We start from the raw sequence: 24,075 nt of genomic DNA on the forward strand, positions 1-24,075 counted from the left end.
TTTGCAAACCGGAAGGCAGAACAGAATTTCACAGTAGAGTAACTCATTATTTCAAAGTAGAACATCTTTGGTGTATTAAGTGGTTGGCGCTGTCATTTAAAGACGTATTCCCTGTTAAACTTTAACTCAAGAGGTTTGTCTATAAATTCATCCGGCAGCATCCCTACAGGAGCTGGAAGAGGCCGCAGGTAGGATTCGTCTTTTAGCATCTTTGTACTAGGTGAACTCTGCTGTCACAGCGAGAGCAGTGTCGTTTGACACTGGGTAATGCCTGTCAGCCAAACGACACTGCCTCGTATTTCAGGGGTATTTCTTAGATCCTTGTTTTATCCTCCAAGTGCTAGCTGGCCGACGGAGACAGGAGGAAACGGGCAGAGACTCGAGGCGCTCCCGAGAGTTTATTGGGAGAGCTGATGCGTCTGATTCATGGAGCTAAAATTAAACTGCTTGGTTTTACAACGTAAAGAGCCTTCGTCTCAGTTGACACTTACAACAACACAGCAAGATTTGTACATGTTTTCCCCATCATCAGAATTAGGCAGCAGTATCTATTTTATTTCCGGTGTCCTAAAAATCAATCCCACATAACGCGGTTCTACTCGAGCTCAGAGCGCATGCGTCATATTTACCAGTCAAATCCACGCTAGGCTCTATCCAGCTGTGGGTTAACGGGTAATACTGACGCTTTTTGTCGTTTATATTACATTTAGTTTGATTTGCAGTGGGAATTTAACAGTCAGTGTCAACATAAAAGTATGTTTAAAAACATTTGGACTGTCTTCGTGCTTTTGTGTGTCTACATCGTCACACTTTGTATTCTGAGAGGAAGCACCAAAACTCGTGCTGAACGCTAATTGAACATTTAGCTTGATAGTCGTCTCTTAAACAAAGCAAGGTTAGCAGGCTTTACCCATGATTCACGCTGTCAGACTGTCCAGAACAATAGTTAATGTGGGTGTGAGCCATAGTTATAACTGTCATCCTGCACCACAGTGGGAAATTACAACCTCGCATTTATTTCCACCTCAAAAGTTCCGGTTTTAATACAGAAACGACAAAATGTATTTTCACACACAATAAACATACCACCTTAAAATGAGTTCTTTTGTCCTCGCCTGTTTATTTTAAAGCTACTTGATGTGGATACAGACATTTTTATGCGTATGCAAAAATGTCCTCTTGAATAAAAGATAAGATCTTTATTGTTACTGACATAAAATACAATGAAACTGGTAGAGCAACCTCCAGATACCTTCATCAGTACAAATACACAGATACCTATGTTTGAATCTATACACAAGTTTCATACACTAAGCTTTTATTACCATACAAGACACTATACAGTAATCAATATAGTAATACACTGTACAATACAATCCAGTTAAACCACAGAGATAAATAAATGTAAGCACTAGTGAGCAGGGATCGACTGGCACTGAGGTAGTGCAGTTGTACTGTATTGCACTGTGATAGATAGGACAATACACAATGAATATGCACAGTGGAATATTTCACTGAGAGACATTATGTATGGGGGGGATTGAAGGCTCACGGTTCATATTGAAGATGTGTAATGCAGAGAGAGTGATTGGGGGTGAGAGTGTTTAATATTGCAACTTTTCTGTCATAGAAGCTGTTTTTGAGTCTTGGTGCAAGTGCGTACAGTGTCCTGTGTCTTTTGACAGACAGCAAAGGGGTAAACATGTTGTGACCTGTCTCATTTTTCAAGGTAGATAATCAGCTACTTCAACCAGGAGATGAGGTAACTCTGGATTCGTTATGTAGTCATAAATAATCTCTTCTATTATACTCCTATTGCAACAGCTGGATATTCTTCAGGATACAGTGGTACACAAAAAGGATATGCATATTACTGCATACCATGAATGTTGACAAATGCAGGTATGTGTTTGCTTGTCTCCTCTGGTGTGAATGCTGATATGCTGTGATCTACACAGAGGAGTCTTTATGCCATATGCAAAGCAAACAGTGTCCCAACAATAGTTTGCATGTAGCATAACCCATATAGTTGCATCAGCTTGCCAAAGACCAAATATTTGCTAAAAATGATAAGGCATTTGCTCAAAGGCAATAGCCTTGAAAACCTCATAAAGTTATCTCTTCTCAACACCAAAATTCGCAAACATCCAGGATTGGTTGGTTATTGTCACTCCCACTCTTGTTATCATGTAAGTAATGAACCAAAAAGCAAGCCAGGTATTCTTAGAACGATATCTCTCTTGTCTTTTCTAGTCGTCAGAGCAGAAAAAGGAGGTGCAAGCAGTTGGAGCTGGTAAAGGAATGAGGATACTGGCAAGAATAATGACAGAGACGAGAGACTGGGGCAGATAATCAGCAGTGGAGAGACACACTCTGACTTAACACAATCAGCCCTCCTGTCTCTGTTATGGACCAAGGAGCAGCGGCATCCAGGAAGGATGCTACCTCACAGCTGATGTACAAGATAGAGCGTCCCGTTTATGATGAAGCCTTCATCCGGTTGCAGCTCAACCGCAAAGAAAAATCCACCACCCTCCGACAGAGACTGTCACACCAGTTCCGGTAAAGTTTAGATCTAAAATGAGCTTTCTACATTGTTTACTATCAAGAGACTAGAGTCCAGCACAAATGAAAAGACTTCTGAAATAGTGCTACCATGTCTTTTACAGGACAAATGAACAGATCCTTTAGGTTTATGACTCAAACCAAGACCTGAATATTATTTAATTATTTTACTTGATAACTAACCTAAATGATTAATCAGTCATTAAAATAATTCATTAACTATTCAAGGCAATTAATGCGTTTTTTTACCACATGTACATTATTCATATATTCATTAGAAAAGAGTCCTGCTTTGTACAGCTTAACTGGACAAAGTATGATTATCAAATGATTGAGCACTAGGTACCACTGCCCAGTGTCGCATATGGTGGCAGATTATAGCACCAAACAAGTTGGGTGAATTGTTCTTTTTTTTTTTTTTTTTTAGAATGAAGAGAAAAAATATTTGGAGCACCTGTGATTACCTATCCCCAGCCCTTCCTGAGTGTTTGAACAGTGAAACTTATAAAATTAAAGAGCGGATTCTCTGTTTTTAGTGTGCCTTGTCACATAGTAGAAATGCACTTTATTAATATGGTCACATTGCCCATTTCCAATATAAGCATAGAAAAAGTAGATCATATCTGTGTCAGACTACTTCTGCACTTTTGCACTGGTGTGTGACCTTTGTGTTCTATAAATCTCTATAAATGTTATGCCATGGTTTCAGTCTTACTGAAAGCTGCTGCTTTGTCAGGGTGACTAACTTGTTTTCATTTCTCTTTTGACCACGGAATCAGTAAAAACAACATGAATCATTGTCATGCACTGATGTGATTTCTAAACTTTATACATTTTATTTTTAAAGCTGAATCCTTGAGAAGAATAACTCCTCCATGTCACTCATGGTGATTCATTGTCTTCCCAAAAACACCTGAACTGTTTGCAAGAAAAGCTTTTGTGGTCGTCTGTGATTCTTATTATTTATTAATTACAAACTAATACAAATGTAATTTTTTTTTTTTTACGTCATAGGTGTTCATCAGAGAAGGCCAAGGCAGCAGCTCTGAATTTCCTGCCTATTCTAACATGGCTGCCATCCTATCCAGTCAAGAAGTACCTTTTTTCAGATGTGGTCTCAGGTGTCAGCACAGGAGTTGTTCAGCTCCCTCAAGGTCAGTGCCCTGTAGTCCCAGCAGCCCCAGCCCCACTGTGTTGAACAGTAACAATGAGTTATGTGAGTAATCTGGAATCACATAAGCGTTAAATAGTGCAAAGGGCCAGCTGCCAACTCCTGAGGGGTTACTATTGGCTTCATGCTGTCTTTGTTTTGGTAACTCTGTAGCTCTGAGGTTGTCATGCAGTCATTCTGCTTTTGGCACTGTTGAGTTTATTTACATCTCTCCCTCCTCTGGTCCACAGGTCTAGCCTATGCTATGTTGGCTGCTGTGCCTCCTGTTTATGGTCTGTACTCTTCATTCTACCCCCTCCTGATCTACATTTTCTTTGGCACATCCAGACATGTGTCAATAGGTGAGGAAAAAAAAAACTTTTTTTGTAGAAGCTTTGTTTTTGAGTCATAAATCTCCTCCTGCAAGCTGCTGCGACCAGTGCCAATATAGACATACAACTGTGCAGCATGGCACCTAACAGATCACATGAAATTTAAAGTTACCTCATGTCCCTGTGTGAGTTATTCTGTGAGGATGTTATATGACAAATGCAGCATATCAAATATGACATGTTTTTGCTCTTGCATTTTTCATTTGTTTATTATAGGGCTGCAACAGCTCATCGATAAAATTGATTATTAAAATAGTTAGCAATGAATTAGACCTCACGAGTAATTACATCCAATGAAGCAGCTGTTTGCCATGGCACACAGTGACACAGTGAACCGTTGCGGTAGTGAACGTCACATTTTCCATAATTAAACAATTACAACGTTGTTATGTGGATAGCAGTGGTGATTTCTTGTTCTAGTTTTTCTGTTATGTGGTCAGATAATCAGTCATCCAGTAAAATGTTTACTATTCTCAAGCCAATTGACACAGTAACATCTCACTGAGCAGACAGACTTCTGTTTCATCTACCATCAATCCACACGGGTTCAAGACCCATGTCATCCTTAACCTCTGTGTGTTTTAGTCTTCATGCCTGTATTTCCCATGGTACAGTTAGTACATTTCTAATGACAGCTATAGCGTGTATAGGACAGACTTTTTTTGTGCTGCTCCCTCTGCATCCTGTGTTGTTGATTGCATCCTCTGTTCTGATGACTGATGTAGGTCGGAGTCGGCGTGGATTAAATGTTTCTGTTTTCACATATAAATGAAACTACGGACATTGTCATGAGAATCATGTCCAGAGGTAGATAGTTAACACATGCACCACACAGTGGGAGATTCAGTGAGGGACAGGGTTGCCTGTCCAGGGTTGTAGAGTATCAGGAAGACACAGCTGACCTTTTACAGGGGAGCTCTTAGGGAAAAAGTCCAGCTTTTTTATGACATGTGCAGCACATTCCTTGCTTAAGGTTCATATTTTGACAACAAAATCAGCTTTTCATATCCAGCTGGCAACAGTTGATCTCACTGGAAGATTTGATCTATTGATGCTATGAGCTAATGAAGCTCATGTTAAGATCATGACTAGGTTGAAAGTGCAGACTTTAACATTCCCGGCATAAATGTTAGCATAAGGAGTATCTGATATCTATACATCCATTATCTATACCCACTTATTCCTATTTAGGATCACAGGGATCTGCTGGAGCCTATCCTAGCTGTCTTTGGGTGAAAGGCAAGGGTACACCTACTTAGAAACCCAACAAATCCCTTATGAGCAAACACTTAGCAGCTGTTCAGGAGGAAAAACTCCTATTAACAGAAAGAAACCTCCTGCACAAGTTGTCTTTGAGTTGGCATGTGGAGTAAATGTTTTGACTGAGATCTGATTACCTTGTCCTGAACTGACACGAGCAGAAGGATTGTGAAATTTCAGGGACCTCATGTCCTGACATCTCACCCATCTGGTTACTTTATTTCCTAATAACGGTTCCAAGTCCTCTGAAATGTTACCTCTAACATAGTCCATGTGACAAATGCACACCACAAACAGAATGTGCACTGCCTTTTCAAACAAAATGTCTGATCTGAACTGACCAATGAATACATAACACGAAGACTGCACTGTACAGCGGCCTGGAGGCGGGCTGCTTTAATTTCTAGCAGAGTAAAGGGAATCACTAGCATACTGTCCACATGCTGAGCATGATGTTTTTTTTAAGTGCATGACTCCACAGCTCCACTGCATGTCATAATACTACACAGCACCAAGCCTTGACGTACATTGCTTAACACATTTTATTAGCTCACCACCCAGTGTGGGGTTTGTGCCACAGTGGGCCTCAGATAACAGTATTTGTGATTACCACAATTTCTTCTTTCTGTAAAGGTTAATCCCACCAAGCTCTTTGGTCACAGTAGTATTTCTAATAATAAAATATAATTATTGTTGTTATTCATGAATTTTGAAATTTACTGTTTTACAAGAAAGGCAGAAAAATTGTAAAGCACATTATTAGTTACAGTAATTTACTTGAATTCATTCATGGAAAAATAAGTTTTACTGGGTAAATATCCTGCTTGATTAATTTATCTGAGAGAAGTCTAATATGCTGGCCCAAATTTGGGTATGAAAATGCAAACTGAATTTGAAATTCCTCATTCCTCTGAAGCTAATAAATAAAAAATAAAATGTTTAGTTTTAATCAGGTTTTGTGACAGGTTTCTAAAATATTTGTTTCCTCTTTTTTTGTGACTGGTGGTCTAATCAGTGTGTTAAGCATTGTCTGTAGAACTAAGGTGAAGCATACCAATATTTGATAAAGGATGGTAGTGTTTGGTTTGGCGTTGTACTTTCCTGCAGTGAAGGCCACCCCTGATAAGAGTGTGTCCAGGTCAATGATTTGTCATAATGTTCTAACTTGATCCACCTTTACATATTTGTGTATTCTACAGGTGTACATCTCCACAGTGTAGCTGTAGTTGTATAATAAAGTTTGTTAGGTTGTGAAAAGACTTGAAACCTTAATAGATTTATAAATTGAAAGGCAAAATCCACATGTTCAAATGACCTTCTGCAATGTGAAAAGTCTATGTATTATAAGAATGATATCATGACCTAAAGAGAAAATATGACTTTCTCTTTACAAGCTTGCAACTTTGCAAGTTCCTGCAGACTCAACTCATGGTGCAAACATCACACTGAAGTATGACTGCAGGTATGTAATGATCTACCCTGAAAGTAAACACTGAGCACAGCTGGTTCAGGTTGCTGGGATTCATTCAATTTCAAAGACAATGTCTCGTATCCTGCACATGGACTCACTGCCACGCTGTCACAGCTTACTGGGACACTTACAGCATTTTAGACTGAAGCCATTGTTGATGTTATCAGTAACCTGCTTTTCCACTTATGAAAAAGTTCCTTCTAGAAAAAGAATCAAAACTGTTAATAAGCAAAGTTGCTCTGGAGCTGCAGTCTGATGCAGTATGATAGCCTGAATTTGTTTTCCCACTAAAGCCCTCTTTGTTGAAAACAGTAGCTTTAGTAACAGTTACTGCAGGCCTGGTGAAAGCCTGGCAAAGGCAGTTACTGAAGATCTGGCTCAGTAATAAAAAGAGAAATGCATGCAGAAATGCAGAGATCATAAAGTTGGTAAACTTTTCAGGTGGAGGCATTCACATTGTCACTACCCAATCAAGGAAGAGGAAATGCAAGTTAATTGCTCTGAGTCTTGCTTATCAGCAGTGGTGTGGTGTGTGTGTGGTTTTAAGGTGAGATAAAGGCATTGCTGAAACACAGAGATAACTGCTGTGAGTTCTGTTTCACTCTCTCGCCTCATGTTGCTTTATATCAAGCATGAAGGATGGAAACACTTGTGAATGTCAGCCTTCATTGTTTTCATAGTACAATCAGTCTTTGGCACAATGCTTTGAGAAAAGCAAAAACTTTTATGGTGTTCTAATCCCATCCCCATGTGAAGCTCATTATTGCTTATCCTGGTCTAAATGAATGCTGGTCCTCAAGGCAGCCTGTGGCCTTTTCACACGGCCAGGTGGATTTCATAGTCAGTGCCAAGGAGAGTATGGTGAGCGTCACAGAGGGTCGGCTCAGTGAATACACACTGGTCCAGTTTTGATGTGCTCTCTGTGTCTTCAGCTGCTGTGAGTAACAGGGCAGTGACCCCACTCCCCAACACCTCACCCTAATGGCTCCCTTATTCCCCTGTCATCTCAAATGTCAGCTCTAACCTTTGAGTCTGCTTACCAAATGGGTACACTGAACCCAACCTTTTCAACCTTTTTGTAACCTTTTCAAACTGAAGAGGTGATGTGAACAGAACAATGGATATACAACAGGGAGCACCGTCAGATAGCTCTTCCCTAAATTTTGCCTGCTAGCAGGTGGCCGTGGAAATAATGATCCTTAATTCTGGCAGACAGCAAGAGGAATAACTGGGCAGCTGTTCAAGTGCTGGGCAAGATGGCCTTTCCAAAGGGATGCTGCCAGTGACAGGGCACAGACAAACCCATACACACAGTTTAGGTGCACGGTTTAACAGTTCAATTAGACATGGTTGACATGAACCAAGTTCTGAAAATACACTTCTAAATTCCCTGTCATTCATGGGAGGAAGTATAGAGTAAGATTAGGAGGCCACACACTGACAAAGACAATCTCAGAATGTGCTTTGTTTGTGCATGTGATCCGCAGGCACCTTCGCAGTTATAAGCCTGATGATAGGGGGAGTTGTTGTGAGGGAAGCCCCAGACTCAATGTTTTATATCCAGCCTACAAACGGAACCAACGCGACCGCCTTCGTGGACGAGGAGGCTCGTGATGCCAGAAGAGTCAGTGTGGCTGTGATGCTCACGACTCTGGTGGGAATCATCCAGGTCAGTCTGCTGTTGATGTGGTTTTACTTCCTTCGGCCCCCACAGTGTAAACATTACAGAAAAGTGATACAGCTCGCTCAAATGTTCTCACACTCCAGATTCACTGTTTACCCAAAGTGGCAGGATGTCTGAATCGTTGAGTTGTTTATGTATACACACCTTGATTTAATGTTTTTATTTGAAACAAAGCTACGTAGCCTGTTCTGATCGCTTTCATTTCTTTTTTCATGCTGTTCAGATTGTCTTAGGTCTTCTCAGGTTTGGATTTGTGGCAATCTACCTCACTGAGCCCCTGGTGCGAGGCTTCACTACAGCAGCGTCCATGCACGTCTTCGTCTCTCAGCTGAAGTACCTGCTGGGGGTGAAGACGCAGCGTTTTAGTGGGCCCCTTTCTGTTATTTATGTACGTTTAATGGCTTCTTGGTGGTTTGAAAGTAAGAGTGCAAAATCAGCTGCCTTGAGAATTGAGAGTTTTACTTTGTTACTGCTGTTTTCAGGGACTGGTTTTATATTTATATTTGATAAACAAATGCATCACTTAAATATATCATAAATGGTCACGCTGTCCTATTTCTTATGACCCAGAGTGTGAAGGCAGTCTTCAGTGACATCACCAGCACAAATATCACTAGTCTCATCGTGGGCCTTGTGTGTCTCATCTTCCTCTACGTGGTGAAAGATATCAATGAGCGCTTTAAAAAGAAACTGCCCATTCCCATTCCTGGGGAGATCATTGTGGTCATTGTCTCAACCGGCATCTCGTACGGCATGTCGTTGTCAACTGACTACAAGGTGGATGTGGTTGGAAAGATACCAACAGGGTAGGTTGTTAGGTTTGAGTTATGTTAGGGGGGATTTCTTGGATTTTGGCGAGTTGTAGCTTCAGAACTTGTTCCACTGTGTTCATTTTGTGGTTCTGGGTCGTCGCTCTCCACATTAAGCTGTAAATAAGAACCATCACAACATCTCAGCTGAAAAATATTTTTACACTGGGATGGATGTACTACAGTGTTTTCTTTTCTGTTCACAGGCTTCTCCCCCCTGCTGTCCCAGAATTCTCTCTCTTGCCCAGTCTGGTCACAGACTCCTTCGCTGTAGCGGTTGTAGGATTCTCAATTGACATCTCACTTGCAAAAATCTTTGCCCTGAAGTATGGCTACAGTGTGGATGGCAACCAGGTGAGTGAAGACATGTGAGAAGCTGCTGACAAGCTGCAGATCTTGGCGTGATAAAATGTATCGTGTATCAGTATGTTTTCATGCACTTAAGTAACCGGGATCATCTGTTAACATATATATGCATATTATTTATTTATTTTTTGTGTGTGTTGTGGTTTCAGGAGCTCATCGCCCTCGGTTTGTGTAACTTCATCAGCTCTTTTTTCCGTACGTTTGCCATCACTTGTTCCATGTCCAGGAGCCTGGTGCAGGAGAGCACAGGAGGAAAAACACAGGTCACACACACACACACACACACACACACACACACACACACACACACACACACAAACACACACAAACACACAGTTCACTTCAGAAGTGATTACACTATCTAACTGGTCCAAATTAGTATTGTAAAACCATAATTAGAATAGAACGTGGTGCTGACATGTTGTTCTGCGTGTGTTTGTGTGTATATATATATAGATTGCGGGGCTGGTGGTGTCTCTCGTGGTGCTCGTGGTGGTAGTGGCCATTGGTTTTGTCTTCCAGCCACTCCCGCAGGTGGGTGAAGCCATAGAGCTAAAACTAGTTTATGCTTCATGTTTTACTGAGACCACAGCAACCACACCAACGTGTCTCTGTATTGTTCTGGTCACAGTAGTTTCTGTTGTATTGTGTTTCTCAGACTGTACTGGCTGCCATCATCATGGTTAATCTGGTGGGGATGTTCAAACAGTTTAGAGACATTCCTACTCTGTGGAGGACCAGTAAGATTGAACTGGTGAGTGTGTCAATCAAATGTGACTGTGCAGTTCACTTCCTCAGGCAGGAAGGAAGGAAGGACAAAAAGAGGATGTACACTAGCTGCTGGTGTTTGACCTGTGCAGCAATTCCCCATGTTGGTTTATTTCTGGTTCTTCTCTTTTCTCTCTCAGGCCATCTGGCTGGTAGCCTTTGTTGCATCTGTACTGTTGGGTCTGGAATACGGCCTCCTGGTCGCTGTCACATTTGCAATACTTACGGTCATTTACAGAACCCAGAGGTACTGATAATAGTCAGCTGTTTGTATCATAGCATGTAAATACATTTTGAATTGGCTTGAAACATGTTTCAAACATAGAAGCAGAAGAATTTAGTGTGTCTGATCTCTGTCTTTCAGTCCCAAAACTGCTGTTTTGGGACATGTTTCTGACACAGGGCTGTACTGTGATGTGGATGAGTATGAAGAGGTGAGTTTGTTTAACGAAAGATCACTTCAGTCTAAACCCACGCTAGAAATTTCCCACCAAGTCTGTTAATCTGAACACTGAAGGTTCGTGTTTTGTTCCCAGGCTGCTGAATATGAGGGGATTAAGATTTTCTGCTCCAACTCTTCAATCTACTTTGCCAACAGTGACCTTTATGTGAACACCCTGAAGGAGAAGGTAATCCAGTCTGCTGTGTTTGTGTGCAATACAAGGAGATGGTTAGAATCACTTTTTCTCCAGTGTCTTTAATTGATTTTAACCAGGCTTTGACAGGTATGATAGTGTAGAATGGACAAATCCTGTGACTATGTACAGCTATTACTCAGAAACATCTAATGATATGGGTGTGAAAACAATTTGTTGCAGCTGTTGTCAGAGCAACAAGCCCAAACCTGAAAAGTGCAACTTATTCACCTATTTTTAAATACAACTGACTCCTTTTCTGTGAGGTGACATGGTTTTAGATGAAAACATTTATGATATGTAGAACCGTTCGATCTGCTGGTGTAGTTGTTACAAATGGCACAATAGAAATACCTAAACAATATATGGCAAAATAGACAATACATTAAAATAGGAACCATTGACCATTAAAGGACCTCTGGAGGCAGAAAACATGGTATTTAACTCAGCTCCAGTGATGTCCTAGATGACTGATGTCTGAATGATAAAAGCTCAGGGGGCCTGTGCTGATGAATTTAGTGTGTATGTAATTAACTCTGGTTTTCTAATAGTCAGTGAGGTCTGCCAGATGTTGGCCTGTGTAGGAAAAGTAAGAGGAACTGATAGTTAGGATGCAGGACATACAGGTCAGTTTGATTAAAGCATAATCATATGATATATGACACTCATTCTTTAATTTTATTTCAAGTTAATTTTCTATTTGCTGTTTCTTATTTAAATTTTTGCCTCTGTACTTTTAACCTTTTATTTTTGTAAAGCACTTTGAATTACTTTGTGCTATACAAATAAACTTGCCTTGTCTATAATTGTGTTCCCTTTTAATTAGGTGATATGTTGTTTTTGTACACATTAGATTAATGATGCTGAGCGTTGCAGGTTGTGAAATGTTTTCAGCAAACCATGGCGAGAAAATAAAGTTAAAAAATCTTTTTAGATTTGCAGCAGCTTACTAAAACAAAAAAGATGTTTTTTTTTTTTTTTTTTTAAACTAGGCATACTGTCTTTTTAGCCTGTTTCCACTCATGTTTCTGTCCTTACAGACAGGAGTGAACCCTGAACACATACAAGCTGCCTGGAAAGCCCAAAGAAAACGGAAGGTGGCAAACAGCAAGCACAACTCTACAGTGAAGATTTGTGCAAAGGTGAGTCCTCCTTTCCTTTATCTCCATGGTTGCTTGTTGTGTATGCAAACTCTTAGCTTTGTTGACAGTGGCCTCCCGTGACTTAGGCATGTTATTGTGTTGGAGATGTAATTTTAAACATGATGACAAAGCAAATTTATGTTTTTACAAATTTTTGAAAAGGTAAAAACTATAATCTAAAAATTCTCATCTACAAAACCATTAAGAGCTTTACTCGAGTACTTGCACTTCTCTGCAAGCTCCATAGGCCTGGATTTGGGCAGTTTACTGCATTCCTACATCGGCATGATGATCTTCATGAGAATTTGCAGTGGTGGGCAAAAAATATGCAACATTCTGCTGAGGCTTGCATGACTGTGCATATCATGCAGGGTATTGTGTAAATCCTGCAGGGACTGAAAAACCTGTTTTGCAGTGTACAGTAGCAGGGAGGGACTGACACAGGAGCTTTTACCAGGCCATATTTGATTGGTCTTGGCTTCTTACAAGGCACTGGCTGAATGTTACAGACACTTTGTGATTTGATTGTTTGTTTGTAGTACAAGAAGGAGGAGGGAGTGACCCATGAGGTTTTGCCCTGTAACCCTGTGGTGGAGGAGCAGAAGAACGGTGAGCTAGGGGACAAAGCCAGCGAGACAGACATCTTCATTGAACCTCTCAGCACTGTCCACTCCATCATCTTGGACTGGACATCTGCCAACTTCATCGACTCTGTGGGAGCCAAAGCCATTAAACAGGTTCTTTCTTTTCAGTGGAATCAGATTCAGTCCAAACAGAGTGTGGTAGCAGGATAATGTGTGCTGCAGGTCCAGATGAGGGACGTGGATGTTTAGGTTCCATTCATGAGCTTCAAGAGTTTCAGTTTAGAAAAGCTTGTAGGATTTTTTTTTTTTTTTTTTTTTAGTTTTAGAGCTCTAATGTCTAAACAGACCTTCATGTGATTTTCTGTTCCTGTTTTCTGTAGATCATAAAGGAATACACAGCTGTGAATGTTCACGTAGTCATAGCCAGCTGCAGCAGTAAGTACTCATCAGATACACACAGTAACTGTTTAAAGTGAAGATTATCTTCTTTGCGAAGGAGGATTTTATTATAATAGTAAATACTGTAGAATGAGAATCTATAATTTGGCTGTGTTCTGACTGTTCTGTTCTTTGGTCTACAAGGAACCCTGTTGGAGCAGCTGGATACCTTGCAGTTTTTTACTGGCATCATAACAACAGACATGGTGTTTCCCACAGTCCATGACGCTGTGCTGCACTGCCAACACCGAAATTCCCATCAGCCCAACAACCTGACAGGTGCCAACACCGGTAATCAGGAAGAAGTTGTAGAAGCAACATGCTGACTTAGGCTGCAGACTGGAGGTCAGACAGCCTGAGCGATCAAGTCGCCTCAAGAATGGTCCAGCATCCATGCTGCATTCCAGTGTTTGTTTCTGTCTCATGAAGAAATCCAGATTGTGACTAACCTGTTACATTTTAAGTGCCCACAGCAGTGAAAGAGAAGGCAGCTTTTTGAGGCTCTTATCCAATCAGAAGTTCAGGACTGAGTTTCCAGCTGACATTCCTGCCCTCATGAATAGGGCATTCTTTAAGATGCACTTTTAACACATTAATAGCTCTGTTTCTGACTGCTCTGCTACTCTTGTCCAATGACACTGAGTCGGTCAAGTCTAGTTTGTGGTAGAAGTTGAGAGCAGAGCTTCCTCTCATCATTATGCTGGTACCAAATGTTGGTTACTGACAGGTAGTCCTGATGGCTATGAGTATTATATTTTTAGCTGTATTTCTGTGTAACTGTTTCAACTTGTGAAAATGACCATTGTTGGTCAATTTGTAGTCTCATGTTTGTTGTTTATCCTGCTGTTTGAGTTAGAACAATATGTATTATATGTTGTCATTTGACAATTTAGAATAGAAACTGTTGAATATGCATTTTTAAAAAGCTTTAGCACTGCTGTCTAGAACACATGATGCCTTCAAAGTTACAGTGTGGAACCAACATTGAACAAAGCAGTGAGTCAAATCTGGATTAAACTTTATTTTTAAATGAACAAGAATGAAAAGGACATTTTTTTACTCTTGGATGGTGAAAGGTCAAAGTGGGAACTTCACAGACATACATACACATGCTCAGTTGTAGGTCATGTATCTTGGGGTGGCGCTGAACTTAGCGTAGGACTTGATGACCTTGTTAACAGCCTCCAGGAAGTCCTTCTCTGTGGCAATCTTCCTTCGAGCTCTGATGGCAAACATGCCTGCCTCTGTGCACACGCTGCGGATCTCAGCACCTAGTGGGAAATTTCAAAGTTTACTCACTTGACAAGCAGGAAGTTCAGTTGTTCATGTGGCAATACCCTTGATTGATTGATTGATTTATTTATTTCAGTTTCTAGATGAGGTGTGACTATTGCATGATGTTTCTAAAATAAATGTAGACACTGTTGTCTTTACAGACAGCTTGATAGATAGATAAACTTTATTCATCTCCAAAGGGAAATTCAAGGTCTGGATAGAATCTCTCAAAAACCTCAACCTTTCATGAGTTTTAAGGTCTCTTTTAGTTTTGTGCCAATTCACTGGTCTTAAAAATTGTTTCTTAAGAATGAGAATTTTAAAAGCTTAGAAAATTCAACTTTGGAGGTATTTAATGTTCATTGGACAGTAACAGTGATGTTACAGCACACCCTTGTGGCCACACATTAATACTACACTAGTGAATGGAGGTCGACTGATAGCTTAATCAGGCTGATCTTTACAATTTTTAAAAGAATCAGCATCAGCTGAGCGTAATGAGCTCCCAGAATAACTGGGAGTGATTAAGCTGTGTCATAAGTAATTTAGAACAATGGTAATTTTCAGTCAATGTTCCTGGATCCCTGGAATGAAGATTTAGAAGGAGGAAACTATAATAAACCTACTGAACCTACAAAAGAGGCTGTTTTAATAAATGAATGAGCATGAAGTGAATGTGGAAGACAGAAACATAGTGAGGATGTGACATGCTGCTGTGTCAGTCTTACCAGTGCTATTGGGACAGAGACGAGCCAGCAGCTCAAAGCGAATATCTCTCTCCACACTCATGGAACGGGCATGGATCTTGAAGATGTGTGTGCGGCCCTTAAACACCAATGAACAGGGGTAAGGTCAGAGATTCATTATAGAAAAACTGTATTTCAGGACTTACTGCAAGTACATTGCATGTAGTGATACCTAATATCAACTATCAACTCAGTACTGGTTGGCACTGCACTGTCCTTAATTGTGCCTTTGTCTTGTACATTGTCTAATCTAGTGTCTGCACTGCTTGTATGTCTGCACTTGTCCATTTTTATGTAGCTTAGGCCCTTAGTCTAATTATTAGATGTGTCTAGTCTTGCGTAGTTATTTATTGTTTTTATGTAGCACCATGGTTCCTGGAGGAACTGGTTTCACTGTACATGGCTAGAATGACAATGAAACCTATTACCTGACTTAACTCACCTCCAGGTCAGGTAGGCTGAACTCAATCTTCCTGTCAAGACGTCCAGGTCTCATCAGGGCCGGGTCCAACGTGTCAGGCCTGTTGGTGGCCATCAGAACTTTGATGTTGCCACGAGGGTCGAAACCATCCAGTTGGTTGATAAGCTCCAGCATGGTCCTCTGGACCTCATTGTCTCCTCCGGCACCGTCATCAAAACGAGCACCTGGTGGGTTTAGAACGCAAGGGCAACGTTTCATGTTTTTCAAGATTGATGTATTCTCCCATGGACATTTTTTACAATTCAGTTTGGTTACAGTACTTAAAATGAAAAAAATAGTATTTCATGATGAAAGATCACAAAATGTATGTAAAAGCATATAAACTTTTATAATTACTTACGGGTAACTAAGATGCAAAAGTAACAAATAACATGGCTCTGTTCTGAGTTTAGCACTGTTTTGGCCATTTTTGAAGGATCACAATTGGAATGGGACAATAAGGTAAGACTGACCTCCAATAGCATCAATTTCATCAAAGAAAATCAGACAGGCCTTCTTAGTCCGGGCCATCTCAAATAGCTCCCGCACCATCCTGGCTCCCTGCAAAGAAATTAGTTTATATTATTGAAATCATTACTCAGATCTAAACTGCTGCCATTCTTGGACTTGTGATCTCTTTTAGCCACTAAAGTCTCACCTCTCCCACATACTTCTGCACCAGCTCAGAGCCGATGACCCTGATAAAGCAGGCATCTGTTCTGTTAGCCACAGCACGGGCACACAGTGTCTTTCCAGTGCCGGGTGGCCCAAACAGCAGCACGCCTTTTGGAGGCTCAATGCCGAGATTGACAAACCTCTCCGGCTGATAAGGAGAGGAGAAAAAAAACAATCATCAGTCAGGACAGAGGTGTGTGACAAGTCTTCAGTATGGCAGAGAAGAGCCACTTTATTCACTCCTGCATAGGTATTACGAAGAACTCCAGATAGAAACACTCACATGCAGCAGAGGGGTCTCAACCACTTCTCTCAGCTTCTCAATCTGCTCCTTACATCCACCAACATCACTGTAGGTGACATCAGGCTTCTCCTCCACCTACAGCACAACAGGTGGACAAAGATATTTCTTCTTAAATGCAAACTTTGAACAGTGTTTTTTAAATCAACTGTCTGCCTTCATACCTGCATCATGGTGACAGTGGGGTCAATCTTAGGAGGCAGAGGGATATGGATCTGATACTTGTTTCTGTCAACACTGGAAGAACAGAAGAGACTCTAAATATAGCAGGCTGTTTCACTAGGTAATAGTGATGTCACACAATAATGGTATTATAAAAATACTTTTGGCTCACCCGACTCTCATGCCCTCCTCAATGTCAGTCGGTGCCACCTGATCACTCAGGTCCACCACAAACTTGGCAAACTGCTTGACATTGATGATGTATTTGGGGTCCTCGGAGTCTGCATTGATGATCTTTGTGCATCTGTTGGGGAAAAACATCAAGACATGTACTGAATACTAACTCCAAAATGCAGAACGCAATTTTTCAACAGCTCCACCCAGTCTGATTTACCTGGCCACCTGCAGCGGCTGCTCACTCTGCAGAGTCTGTTTGTCGGCAGCCAGATCCCAGAGTGCCGGCGGGGCCAGGCCGGTGTCTGACTCCTTAATGCCTGTCCAAGCCAAAAAACACAGCAGATATTCAAGCTCAACCAAGTATCCATCAATGACATCTGCAGCCGCCGGTTCATAAAGAAAACAACCAGACGTTTCCCTCTGCCGTGGAACAAACAGCGCTATTGGCATCTGAAACAGATCTGTGGTGTCATCACCCACCTGTGAGCTCGTTGATCTTTTTGAGCAGCTGCTGGATGTCATCTTCCACTTGTTTGATCTGTCTGGAGTAAGTGCTTTGACCCTGCCAATAAACAGCAACTGAAAATGAGCTACTAATGATACAAATGTGACCCGTTTAGTACACGGGCAGATCACAGTGGGTGATCCACGGTCTCACTTACATATGTTTTCAGCAGCGCGATGTCCCCTTCATCCAAAGCTGTGACACAAATAGAAACACCAGTGAGTTTACATTGGACGTGTTTTTATGGACACTGTTGGACAGTTTACGTCAGGTACAGCGCAGATCAGGTGAGACCTATAGTCAGGGTTTACTGACACAAACTGGAGCTAACGTTAGCTAAGCAGCTAATGTCGATAAGTAGCAAAAAACATTAAATTAGCCTGTTAAAATGTACCTAAACCTTTCGATATACCTCTGATAGGCGAGTCACCCTTTTCCTCTTCCTTTATCTTCCTCTGGTCATCTCCCAAATAGTCCGGCATGTTTAACCTGAAGGAGCGGATTCACACAAACAGACCCAACGAAACTGCACAATTACACAGCAGCTTTGTGTTTCCGCCGAGCTGCGCCGGAAATACAGGTCGGAATCATATTGAGGATGTACCACCAATATACATTTTTTTTCCTCACATATACTGTGCTCGTGTATTTATGTGTTTTTACCATTAGGTTTAGAAAAAACTTCTCTGTTGTAAAAGAATATGACCTGGCTTCCAGAGAGAGGCACTGCTTAATAAAGATGTCTACTGCGGAACTCCAGTAGTGAGGAACCAACGTTACACGGAGTGGTTTGCGGCGTGACTCCAATTCTCGTTGTCGCATTGGCACCTAGAAAGGGAGGCCCATGTGGCGTGTTAAACTTTAGCATCACACAAATCGTCCACGAAGGAGTTTCCGCGCCTGAATGTTCGTGTGGGCTGTTTTCCTAAGATGCTGTTAGAAGCGCGGGACGGGGATGAAACGGGCGTCGTTGCAGCCGCTGCCGGTAAGTGAGGGAGGCCGAGGGAGGGCAGCTAGCTGACGATAGGCCACCACTGTTTTATCTGAAGACTGGCTGTGGCGGTCCGTGTGCCGACACAAAGCCCAGAGCAGGACGGAGATAATGTTCTGAGTGAAGCCGAAGGTTGGAAGAATCTGTTCGTGTGGAAGAGTTTTTCGTAGTTATGTGTCCGGGTGAACATCTGTCCAGCTGTGGACCTGAGGAATAAAGGCAGAGCAGGAAAGGCACAGGTGGAGCTGACAGCATTCAGGGTGGCTCACTGAGGTACCTGGTTACAGGAGCCTCACTCCTAATGTTTCTCAGCCATCACTAGAGGCATCAGATACACATGCCTGCACTGATGCAACCATTTTCTCCAAACTACAGACTGCTTTTGATAACCTGCAGTCTGCTGTCTTCAGCTACAGTCTTGTAAGGCTAAATGTGGGCATTTCAGATGAGCTCGGTCAGATCAGTCTGTGTGGGGGGTCTTCACCTTATTCTCCCTCTTCAGCCTCTGTGCAGGTCCAGGTGGAGCCAGTGGGTCGATGGTTTGAGGCATATGTGAAGAGGAGGAACAGGAATGTGTCAGCCTCCTTCCAGGAGCTGGAGGAAGAGGAAGAGTCATCTGAGGAGTCAGAAGATGAGGAGTTTCAGCTGGAGGAGTACCCGATGCTTCGGACACTCGACCCCAAAGACTGGAAGGTACTAGTCCAAGTCACGTTGATGTTACAGGAACAGATCGTGCTTAATTTCCAAAGGATTGATATGCACAGGAAACACTCAAACTACTGATCCTTTGTGTCACCCAGCAGTTTTCTGGTTCTTACATTGGTGGATCCAAACAAATACAGTGTAAATACATTGACAGGCAGCTAGTTTATTTTACAGTTTGAAAATACATTTATCCAGTCTGCGTCCATCATCAAATTTGTCATGTGATTTTAGTTGGAGACAGCTGAAATCATCTTTATTCTAACATATAGAAGCCATTTTGCTGTTAATTGTGTGTGTGTGTGTGGAGGAGCTAACACTGGCAGAGGAGTAGCTGCTACATAAGCACCAAACACAGTTTCTGATCACGTTAAGTAATGCCAGAATGTTCTGATCTTTACAATCTGAGAGCCCATGACAGTACTACTATAAATAACAAACAAATGCAGTGATTATTTAATCTGTTTGTCACTTATTTTCTGAAATCAGAATCAAGATCACTATGCTGTCCTTGGGCTCCCACACTTGAGGTACAAAGCCACACAGAAACAGATCAAAGCTGCCCGTAAGTATATTTCCTCTTGCTTGAATGGGTCAGTTTGTGTAGTTGGTGCTAATAACTTATTTTGGCCAAATTCATCCCGACAGACAAAGCCATCGTGTTGAAGCACCATCCTGACAAAAGGAAAGCTGCAGGAGAGCAAATAGTAGAAGGAGACAATGACTACTTTACCTGTATAACTAAAGGTATGTAATACTGCTATTAATTACTAGCAGCACTAGCAAGTATGGAGGTTCTGAGCTCATGTCAATCTGGCGGTGTCTGTTTGAACACCAGCTGTAGAAATCCTGTCAGATCCTGTGAAGCGGAGAGCCTTTGACAGTGTAGATCCTACCTTTGACAACACCGTGCCTTCAAAGAGCGAAGGCAAAGAAAACTTTTTCGACGTGTTTACTCCTGTGTTTGAGAGAAATGCAAGATGGTCTTCCAAAAAGCATGTACCCAAACTTGGAACCATGGAGTCATCTTTTGAAGAAGTTGATAACTTTTATGCTTTTTGGTAAGTGGTAGTATTTTCTTTCAATACTGTTTGTCCCCTTCTAGCAAGGGACATTGTTTTGAGATGGAAAAAAACAAACTGGAGGACAGGAGGAGCTGATGATCTGTTATTTCTCCTGTTAAAGGTACAACTTTGACTCGTGGAGGGAATTCTCATACTTAGATGAAGAGGAAAAAGAAAAGGCTGAATGGTGAGTTACTGTACATCACAACCACCCAGAGGACTAAACCAGATGTCAGGAAGTCTGTTAGAAATGTAGTGTCTGTGTGACGCCTCTTTGCCTTGTTCCTGCAGTCGTGACGAGAGGAGGTGGATTGAAAAGCAGAATCGAGCTTCCAGAGCTCAGAGGAAGAAAGAGGAGATGAACAGAATACGAACACTAGTTGGTATGGTTTTTCAGACTTCATCAAGCACATTGGAATTAAATAACTAAAAATATCATGAAGTGGCACCAGGAGTATTTTGTGAAAGCTTTATATGGAATGATCGCTAATACAGTGCACACTACAAGAATGGGAGAGATGAGAAATCACTGCTGTTTTAAAAGCTTGTCAGGTTGATCATTTGTATTGCTTCACTACAGATACTGCATACAGCTGTGACCCTAGAATAAAGAAATTCAAAGAAGAAGAAAAAGCCAGAAAGGAATCTGAGAAGAAGGCTAAAGCTGAAGCCAAGAAGAAAGAACAAGACGAGAAGGAGCGAGTAGGTCTCACTCACAATCGTTCTACCTCCTGCTCACATCAGACATCCATTAACTCTGTCTGTAGTGTCTCCCTGAGCTTTCAATCTTTGGTTGGAGAAAACATTTTGTCAACAGCTGTCATTTCATTTTATGAACACATCACATTGCAGTGAAGCACAAATGAGCTGCGTGTGTGGTGTGCGGGCGGGCGCCATGCTGTCCATGTTACTGAAACTGCAGCACAGACTGACAGAGACTGACGTCACTGTGTGACTGAGTTCAGTTTCTTCGCCTGTTTGCTTGTCATGGTTGAAAATAGAACTTACAACTCTAATCCTGCAGGATTTCACAAATTAAATGTTTCCAGTTGTTCTTTGCTGGAGGGCTTGTGTTGCTCTACATTTCCCTTGTAAAATACATCAAAGGTGTGCTATCAGATTCAAGCCAACTCCTTGTGGTTTGCTGTCAAGACAACTCACAATATTGTTTCCAAAAAATGGTCGACTTCCTAAAGCTGCCAGGCCACTGGAGGTTTTAAGCATTACTCAGGAGGAAACAGGTTAATCCACATGTGATGCCCCAGTGTGCCCAACAAAAGGAAGGAGACTGAGAAGGGACTGAGAGAAACAAACATGGGTGCATGTGTTTGTTTTTTTTAAGACACCAATGGAAGAACAACAGAAATAATCTGTACTAGGCGTTGGTACAAACACAATATTGATACATAAATTAATCAGCTTTCATCTTTTACTGTAATTTGTTGCCATTGAGGAAAATATAGAACAAAACCAGTTTTCTGTATATTGCACAGGCCCGACAGGCAGAGCTGGAGGCAGCTCGTTTGGCGAAGGAGAAGGAGGAAGAGGAGGCCAAGCAGGTGGCACAGCAGGCCAAGAAAGAGAAGGAGATCCAGAAGAAGGCAATCAAGAAAGAAAGACAGAAACTCAGGACTTCGTGCAAGGTTAATTTTTATTTTGTGTACCTGATGATTTTCTGAAAAATGTGGTGATACAGTGGATCTGAAATCTCAGGGCCCAGGTTGTAACTGACTATTCTGTCCCCACATCTCTCCTCCCTCACAGAACTGGAATTACTTTGCTGAAAATGAAGCTGACAGTGTGAAAATGATGGAGGAAGTTGAGAAGCTCTGTGACCGTCTGGAACTGACAAGGTGCAGTCAGCTATAAGTTCATCACTTAGATAAAAATAGTTTAGGAAGCAGACCTGAGAAGTCTTTCAGCAGTATTTAAGGTACTTGTTTGTTTGCAGTCTGCAGTCCCTGAATGAAATCCTCACCTCAGGCTCAAAAGAAGACTGCAAGGCAGCTGTGGAGAAGCAGGTAAATCAACATAGCATTTTTTTTTTTAATATTTCATTTTTTCTGCATTTCAGACTTATTTGATAACTGATACAAGAGATGTCCAAGAATCACCAGCACCACCTCTGTAGTGATGATACCGATGCACAGTATGACGTCCTCACAGCAGACAAATGTGGGTGTCTTTTGTCAGGTGCAGGAGGTGAATGTCCAGCTGCAGAGAGAGAGGGAGGCTGAGGTCCAGGCGAGACAGGCGGCCCGCTGCGCTGACCAGGCCAGCGGAGGAGGAGGAGCTGCAGGGAAGGGTTGGAATGAGGACGACCTCCAGCTGCTCATCAAAGCTGTCAACCTGTTCCCTGCTGGAACCAATTCCAGGTAGACGTTTACTTTCTATAGATGCATGTTCAGTTCTGCCCCTCTTCCTGTGCAGTGTGGCCCAGTGTTTTCAGGTGTTGAAGTATGCATGCTGTGATTCAGTATAGCTTTCAATAATCCAAAGATTATTCTCAATGTAGTTAATCCCTGTCCTGCTCTCCTTTATCATCATTCATTCTAACAAGACATGCTGTTTTTTGTCTTGTAGATGGGAAGTTATTGCCAACTATATGAACTTACACTCCACCAGCGGCATGAAGAGGACTGCCAAAGATGTCATCAACAAAGCCAAGAATCTACAGCGACTAGGTGAGCTGGCGTATGAAGAAAATAAGACCCAACAGGGCTCTCTTTTATTTGCAATACTGCTGGTTTATCCATTAAGAGTGAACATAGCTGAAGCAGAGTTATTTTAAATGATTTTTAATACATTGACACATGAATTTGAATCTACCTTACACTCATGTATGGAATGCTTTTTCTGCAAGTTGACACAAACCAGTGAGTCAAAAAAAAAAAAAGTAACATTTGCAAAAATGATAAAGTTAGATGTGACGAATGTTAACATTTAGCTGACTCAACAGGATACCTTGTTGAAATTCTCTGGTATCATGTGAAGTGACTGATAAGCCAAATATGTCAATGACTTGTGTCCTTGTATCCTCAGACCCAGTACAGAAAGATGAGATCAACAAAAAAGCCTTTGAGAAGTTCAAGAAGGAACACACTTCAGTGCAGACATCCATAGACAACGCTGTGCCCTCAGAGAGATTTGATGGTGAGGCAGGACAAGTCATTGTTAAAGATGTTGTTCCACTGGTTATATCCCAAGTGAAAAGGAATTCAGGAGACAGTTGTGCTTATCAGTAAGAAATGTGTGTCATTGGGTCTTGTTTCTGTTGCCTCAGCCTCTGGTGGTGAGGGTAATGCTACACCCTGGACCACAGAGCAACAGAAACTTCTGGAACAAGCACTGAAGACCTACCCAGTCAGCACACCTGAACGCTGGGAGAAAATTGCTGCTGTCGTTCCGGGGAGAAGCAAGAAAGATTGTATGAAGAGGTACAAGGTGAGCTGATGTGAATGTTCTTTTTTTGTGCAGGTGACATCATTTGCTCAGTTGGCAGTTCATTAGGTAGATGCAGCAAAAGCAGTGACAGGTGTGAGTTGTGCAGTAAAGGTGAAATGTATTGACTGGACTGGAGCTGGGGAGAAATCGCTGTGAATATTTGGTTGTGGGGCAGGAAGAAGCTGTTGTTCTCTGCTAACCTCTGCTCTTCTGCTGTTTCCCCTCACAGGAACTGGTGGAGATGGTTAAAGCCAAGAAAGCTGCTCAGGAACAAGTGGCAGCCAAGAGTAAAAAATGACGACAACCACA

The 24,075-nt window shown here is 41.8% G+C and overlaps 3 protein-coding genes across 5 annotated transcripts; 2 read left to right on the forward strand and 1 right to left on the reverse strand.

The window, feature by feature from the left end:
- slc26a5 (solute carrier family 26 member 5) lies at nt 1-14,298 on the forward strand. 3 transcript variants are annotated; one of them, XM_026327256.2, is made up of 19 exons: nt 1-188; nt 1,730-1,762; nt 2,254-2,562; nt 3,580-3,719; nt 3,967-4,077; nt 8,326-8,507; nt 8,746-8,910; nt 9,093-9,328; nt 9,538-9,685; nt 9,847-9,960; nt 10,154-10,231; nt 10,356-10,451; nt 10,606-10,712; nt 10,830-10,899; nt 11,002-11,094; nt 12,141-12,242; nt 12,782-12,979; nt 13,207-13,261; nt 13,409-14,298. In XM_026327256.2, exons 3-19 carry the CDS (start codon nt 2,408-2,410, stop codon nt 13,588-13,590), a joined length of 2,232 nt encoding a protein of 743 aa, XP_026183041.1. In that variant the 5' UTR covers nt 1-188; nt 1,730-1,762; nt 2,254-2,407; the 3' UTR covers nt 13,591-14,298. The 3 variants fall into 3 exon arrangements, with proteins under 3 accessions (XP_026183041.1, XP_026183039.1, XP_026183040.1); XM_026327254.2 differs by lacking the exon at nt 1,730-1,762; XM_026327255.2 differs by lacking the exon at nt 1,730-1,762 and having other exon boundaries at nt 2,266-2,562.
- psmc2 (proteasome 26S subunit, ATPase 2) lies at nt 14,266-18,125 on the reverse strand. Its single transcript, XM_026327261.1, has 12 exons — nt 17,978-18,125; nt 17,723-17,760; nt 17,541-17,622; nt 17,278-17,377; nt 17,056-17,187; nt 16,886-16,958; nt 16,704-16,799; nt 16,404-16,568; nt 16,219-16,306; nt 15,728-15,930; nt 15,268-15,364; nt 14,266-14,535 (listed from the first exon to the last, which is right to left on the reverse strand). The coding sequence occupies exons 1-12, from the start codon at nt 18,045-18,047 to the stop codon at nt 14,378-14,380; spliced, it is 1,302 nt and encodes a 433-aa protein (XP_026183046.1). The 5' UTR covers nt 18,048-18,125; the 3' UTR covers nt 14,266-14,377.
- Nucleotides 18,126-18,245: 120 nt separating this feature from the next.
- dnajc2 (DnaJ (Hsp40) homolog, subfamily C, member 2) lies at nt 18,246-24,064 on the forward strand. Its single transcript, XM_026327258.1, has 16 exons — nt 18,246-18,550; nt 19,059-19,249; nt 19,748-19,823; nt 19,907-20,005; nt 20,097-20,319; nt 20,444-20,509; nt 20,614-20,705; nt 20,903-21,024; nt 21,816-21,965; nt 22,087-22,175; nt 22,274-22,343; nt 22,516-22,697; nt 22,906-23,006; nt 23,365-23,475; nt 23,606-23,766; nt 23,996-24,064. Exons 1-16 carry the CDS (start codon nt 18,496-18,498, stop codon nt 24,062-24,064), a joined length of 1,857 nt encoding a protein of 618 aa, XP_026183043.1. The 5' UTR covers nt 18,246-18,495.
- Nucleotides 24,065-24,075: the final 11 nt, after the last annotated feature.

This window comes from Mastacembelus armatus, chromosome 23 (assembly GCF_900324485.2).
Source record: "Mastacembelus armatus chromosome 23, fMasArm1.2, whole genome shotgun sequence".
In the NCBI taxonomy this organism is placed as follows: domain Eukaryota; kingdom Metazoa; phylum Chordata; class Actinopteri; order Synbranchiformes; family Mastacembelidae; genus Mastacembelus; species Mastacembelus armatus.

What these genes read in the sequence shown, in the direction of transcription:
- slc26a5 (XM_026327256.2), top strand. Translation starts at nt 2,408, where the DNA reads ATGGACCAAGGAGCAGCGGCATCCAGGAAGGATGCTACCTCACAGCTG. An exon ending in ATCCAGACATGTGTCAATAG is followed by an intron (nt 4,078 to 8,325) that starts GTGAGGAAAAAA and finishes TGTGATCCGCAG; the next exon opens with GCACCTTCGCAGTTATAAGC. An exon ending in AGTCATAGCCAGCTGCAGCA is followed by an intron (nt 13,262 to 13,408) that starts GTAAGTACTCAT and finishes TTGGTCTACAAG; the next exon opens with GAACCCTGTTGGAGCAGCTG.
- psmc2 (XM_026327261.1), bottom strand. Translation starts at nt 18,047, where the DNA reads ATGCCGGACTATTTGGGAGATGACCAGAGGAAGATAAAGGAAGAGGAA. An exon ending in TCGCGCTGCTGAAAACATAT is followed by an intron (nt 17,623 to 17,722) that starts GTAAGTGAGACC and finishes GTTTATTGGCAG; the next exon opens with GGTCAAAGCACTTACTCCAG. An exon ending in TCTCTGTCCCAATAGCACTG is followed by an intron (nt 14,536 to 15,267) that starts GTAAGACTGACA and finishes ATTTCCCACTAG; the next exon opens with GTGCTGAGATCCGCAGCGTG.
- dnajc2 (XM_026327258.1), top strand. Translation starts at nt 18,496, where the DNA reads ATGCTGTTAGAAGCGCGGGACGGGGATGAAACGGGCGTCGTTGCAGCC. An exon ending in AGGCAGCTGTGGAGAAGCAG is followed by an intron (nt 22,344 to 22,515) that starts GTAAATCAACAT and finishes GTCTTTTGTCAG; the next exon opens with GTGCAGGAGGTGAATGTCCA. An exon ending in CAAGAATCTACAGCGACTAG is followed by an intron (nt 23,007 to 23,364) that starts GTGAGCTGGCGT and finishes TTGTATCCTCAG; the next exon opens with ACCCAGTACAGAAAGATGAG.